Source organism: Grammomys surdaster, unplaced genomic scaffold (assembly GCF_004785775.1).
Source record: "Grammomys surdaster isolate TR1022 unplaced genomic scaffold, NIH_TR_1.0 581, whole genome shotgun sequence".
Taxonomy (NCBI): Eukaryota; Metazoa; Chordata; class Mammalia; order Rodentia; family Muridae; genus Grammomys; species Grammomys surdaster.
Genome location: NW_021605000.1, coordinates 1,767,035 through 1,771,893, shown reverse-complemented (window position 1 = coordinate 1,771,893; position 4,859 = coordinate 1,767,035). Strand labels below are relative to the sequence as shown.

At 49.2% G+C, this 4,859-nt stretch overlaps 1 protein-coding gene across 1 annotated transcript in view; it reads right to left on the bottom strand.

Annotated features, from left to right (window-relative positions):
* Positions 1–3,023, bottom strand: part of LOC114633359 (heparan sulfate glucosamine 3-O-sulfotransferase 3A1) — an 86,532-nt gene extending 83,509 nt beyond the window's left edge. The window contains exon 1 of the mRNA XM_028781942.1: positions 2,447–3,023. Coding sequence (XP_028637775.1) covers positions 2,447–3,006 — 560 coding nt within the window. The 5' untranslated portion in view covers positions 3,007–3,023. The remainder of the gene's footprint in view (positions 1–2,446) is intronic.
* Positions 3,024–4,859: the final 1,836 nt, after the last annotated feature.

The window sequence follows — 4,859 nt, the reverse complement described above, 5'->3', positions numbered from 1 at the left end:
GAAAGAAAGAAAGAAAGAAAGAAAGAAAGAAAGAAAGAAAGAAAGAAGAAAAGAGAGAGAGAGAATGAAGCCAAGACTAGACACACTTTGACTTCCCGTGTCAATAAGCATCAAAAGTACGACCTATATCTTTCTCTTCTCCAACTTTCTTCACGGTGCAAATAAAAAGTTTGGATTTTTGTTTTTTTCCTGCCCCTGTCCCGTGTGTGTGGGGGGGGAGGGGGTCTTAAGTGAGTGTAGAAATTCTATATTGCAAATATGGGACAACTTAGGAAAGTCTAACCAGACCCTTGTTCTGAATATTAGGTAACTATAAGTAGCCAAAATGAACAGTAGCTTCAAGACAATCTGTGTGGGGTTTCCTCATACTGAGACTTCACTCTTCAGTCTTTCTCACAAAAATCAAACTCCAAGTTCAGAGTTAAGATGAAAAGAAACTATGGGGAAATTTTCATTAAATAATCCCATAATCCAGACTCTACAGGTTGGGTCCTTTTAAATAAGAATTTTTCATATAATTCAGTGAGCTTAAATTTATGCATTCAATAAAAAATTAACACTCACTGTGAATGCTAAAACAAAGACATTGTCCCGACACTTGGAAAATTAAATTCACCAAACCATGAAGTCTACTGTGCAGTTATTTTTCTAACCACCATAAATTGCTTTATAGAACTCCTCTACTGGGTAAACAACCCAAGGAGATTTCCTTCATAGTAAAGGACAGGGCAGCCTTTAAAGTTTATGACTTTTTCTTTTTCTTTTTCCATGCTTTTTTTTTTTCAAGTAGTTGTGTTTCTAGTTACCTTGAAACCTTCTTGCTTTTACATGATTTCAGAAAGTTCCACAGAAAATCAGAGCCAGGCCTGTAGATATACTGTGCTTTCAAACAGACATTACTGGAGTAAGAAGAAACAATCCTACCTTGTGGAAATAAAGTTTAGTAGGGCAAAGCAAAAGTTAAGGGGGTTAGTACTAAATATTTCACTATATTTAATAGTACCTCAGAGTCCAGGGCTGGCCTGGATGTTTCAGCCTGATGGCTTGAAATGTGTCTCTCCCTGAACTGTATGAGGCCCAATTCAATTCGGGCAGCTCTAGATAAGAATTTTAGGGGTCTTTAATCACTTCATTCTTGTGTCCTTGAGGAATAGCACAGAACCGCCTTTGTGTTCAGAAGAAGGACCTGTTGTCCAGATTCAACAGGTCATTTCATAAGAGTTTCCCAGAGGATAGAACATAAATGACAGAAACATGGGGGGAGGGAGGATATTTAAGTGGCTGATGATTTTAAATGATATATATGCTATATCAGGGGAAGGCTGATTGGTTTTCTTTCCAATGAATGGAAAGTTACTGTTTTTAGAAGTGTTTAATGTTTGAATTTGATTTTTTTAGGACTAAGCCGTAAATTCAGCTCCTGAAATCAATCTGAACATGTTCTTGACTCTTTAAGTGAATAAACTCGTCACATCATGTCTGTCTGTGTTTTATGAATGGTTCCTTCCGTGTATCTCAACTGTGTCATAACTTTTCTAATATTGTTTTAGTTATAATGAGAATGAATATTTTATGAACAGGCTGAACTTTATAAAATGAGAAAATTCTAACCATATGAATTTTGTCCTTGAACTTGGAGGGGAGAGGAAAAAAATCAGTATTTTTTTTTTTACCACAAACCAAATCCAGGCCACGCTAGAATTTATTAGAGTTTGGCTAACTCTGATATTATAGGTGTTCTGAATTTGACACTGACAAATAAGCTTACCCAGCAAATGAGATTTACTTCCTAAGTTGTATCCACCACAATTCCCCATGATTCTTTTTTCCCCTTTAAAATTAACTATCTTATTTGTAAAGATAATTGTTAGGAGATCTTTAGAAAAATTTCTGTTAGGCTGAAAGTATTACCAACAAAGTGTTCTTTAAAACTCAGTAGTTGCTGGCACTTGCTGAGACATAGATTATCCAAACTACATGGCCTCTTGACACTTTTACTAAGTCTCTATATGACTTACCACCTTGGACAACTATCTGGCAAACTGTCAAGGCAAATAAATACCGGAGCAAAGACCTGTTAACCACAGGGAATTACCCCAAAGATAGAGGAATAGTTGCGTACTTCCTTTGGTAAGATAACCCAGTAATGAGGAACAGTTTTCTAACTTAAAAGGAAACTCTCTCTCTCTCTCATCTTTCCTTTTCTTTTCCTTTATCTAATTACTAGGGTGATTTCAAGGAGTAGGATGTTTGGGAAGAGAAGGAGTCTTGAGAATTAAAATCAAGACACCCCCCCTTCCTTTCTACATCTGCCCCACCCCAAGGAAGAAAGAAAGAATGGAAGCCTGTGTTGGGGACGGCTACTGCTTCCCCTTTGCCATCCCTTCCAATCTCCCACTCTGCACAGCCAGCTCTCCGAACTATCCAATGGGGTCCCCGCGCTCACCGGTACCAGGCGAGGCCCTTGTGGTAGCTGCGGTCGAAAAAGTGGGGCTCGGCGCCCACGGCGCGCACGTCGGGGTGCACGCGCAGGAACTCCAGCAGCGCCCGCGTGCCGCCCTTCTTCACGCCGATGATGATGGCCTGCGGCAGCTGCTTACTGCCCTCGTCCAGGAGTAAGGCCAGGGTCCCCGGCTGGGCCTCGGCCACGCTGCTTCCTGCCCCGGAGCCTCCTGGAGCGGCGGCCAGCCCAGGGTTCTGCTCATCCTGGTCGCTACTGTCTCCTGGCCCCGGCCGCCCGCGCCTCCTCCGCTGCCGCAGCTGCCAGAGGCGCTTCCTTGGCGCCCCCACGGGCCACATCGCCAGTTCCCTGGGTCCTGCAGGGACGCCTCTCCCCGGGACCCCCGCGACGGGGCCCGAGCCGGGCGGACAGCGCTCGGCCAGACAGTAGAAGACGTAGAGGGAAGTGAGTAGCGAGCAAAGCATCAGCAAGAACTTCCTGAAGATGCTGCGCGACAGTGGCTCCGCCGGGCTGGACTGGGCGCCGGCGGGACCCGAGGGGGCCATCCTAGCCGGAGGGGACGTCGGACGGGGAGCTGGCCATACTAGGCCAGGACTGCGCCGGGAGCCCCGCCATCCCTGGGGCCGGCCAGCGTGCTGCCCCGCGGCCACATCGCCCGAGCGCCCCTGCGTACCCGAGAGCTGTCCCGCGGGACGGAGGCAGGAGCTGGGGACCGAGCACCGCGAGCCCTTCTGGGGTCCCGGGCTCCAGGCGACGGGGCAGGAAGGGATGCGGGGCCGTGCTTAAGAAACCATGGTCTCGGGTCGGAAACGCACCCGAGTCCTGAGCCTAGCTGCGCAGAGCTCGGCGCCCTGAGTCCCCGGGTGTCGCCGGGCAAGGGAGTCTCTGCGGCGGCAGTGGCAAAGGTGCTCGCTCGGCTCAGCAGGGTCCTGAGCGGCCACCGGTGCGGAACTCGGCTCAGCGATCGCGCATCCTTGGCTTGGTCCCTGTGGAGGGGACGCAGGGCTCCCGGGCCAAAGAACTGTGTGCGCTCCGGTAAGGATGAGTGACCCTTTTCCCTGCCGCTGGCGTTCTCCTCTCCAGGCCCTCCTAAGAGCGTGCCCTGAGTCCTGGCTCAGATCGTCTCAGCGACGGAGCAAGAAAGGTCCCCCTTATTCCCTCTGTTCGAGTGGGACTTCTCCTGGCCTCTTGAGCGCTCCGGAAGTCTACCCACTCCTCTGGGACCCCAGCTGGGAACAGCCTGGAGTGGCCCCGCTGAGCGGGACCTGTCAGCCACCTCTGCCACTGTGCTCCTAGGCTCTCCCCGCAGTCTCCTCGGCCACTACCGCCACACGTGGGACGCGAAGGACAGCAAACTTGGTGGTGACGTCAACGGCCCAGTCCAGACCAACCCGGGGATCCGCGCCGGGGTGCAAAGCAGAGGCGCAGGGGCCGGGCTAGAGAGCCAGAAGGGGTGGGACTGGAAAAAAAAAAAGGTGACGAGGCACCGCCCAATACACTGGAGAGGGCGAGGACAACAGAGGCGACGCCCCTTCCCCACAGTCCCTCTCTCCTTTCCTCCCTCCCCACCCCCACCCCTAGGTCTCTGGGCCTCTGTCAGACTGACAGCGTCTGTATGGTTGCCTGGGTCTAATGCCCAGCCAGCCCGCCCCTTGCAGGATTAGGGGTTCTCCTGACCTCTCCAGCTCAGCTTAGCCCTTCGCACTCTTAACACCCCCAGATCCCCACACCCTGCTTCCCTCAGGCCCTGCTTCTGCATCCCTACCCTTCTCCAGCCCACCCATCCCATCCCTTCTCATCCCAAAGACTTCTCAAGTTTTGTTTCCAAGAGTTCCTGGCAGGCCACGCCCCCATTTGTCTAGGCTAAGAGAAGGCTTCAGTACCAATTTGCTTTCTACTTCACTGTCCACTGAGGGCCCTTGACAAGCCTTCTTTTGGTTTTTTCCCTAGGATTTATTTAAAAGGATTAAGAGTCTCGTAGGACCTAGAAAGACATCGCTTAGGAAATAGATCAATAAATACACCAAAGGCAGAAATTAAGGGTTTGTTTTTTTTTTTTACAATTCCAAGTTTGTGTAACCAGTTGTTGATAAAGTTTAATACTTTGCACATGTGCACCATCAACATGTGTGAATGTGTTCTCACTCTTTAAGGGTTAAGAGTCCTTCCCTAAACGATGAGTTCCTTTTTCTCTTATTTCCCCTGACCCCTAGATCCCCCTTCTGTGCCCTTAGAGCAAGTCACAAAGGGGTGACACACCTGCCCCTTGCTGGCTCCTGGGGAGGTGGCCAGTAGAATCTGCAGGAGATGTTGGAGGTTTGATTGCTTTCTTTGGTTGTTACTTTGTGGTGATTTGTTTTCAACTTCTTTTCATTTATTTTATTTTACGTGTATGGCT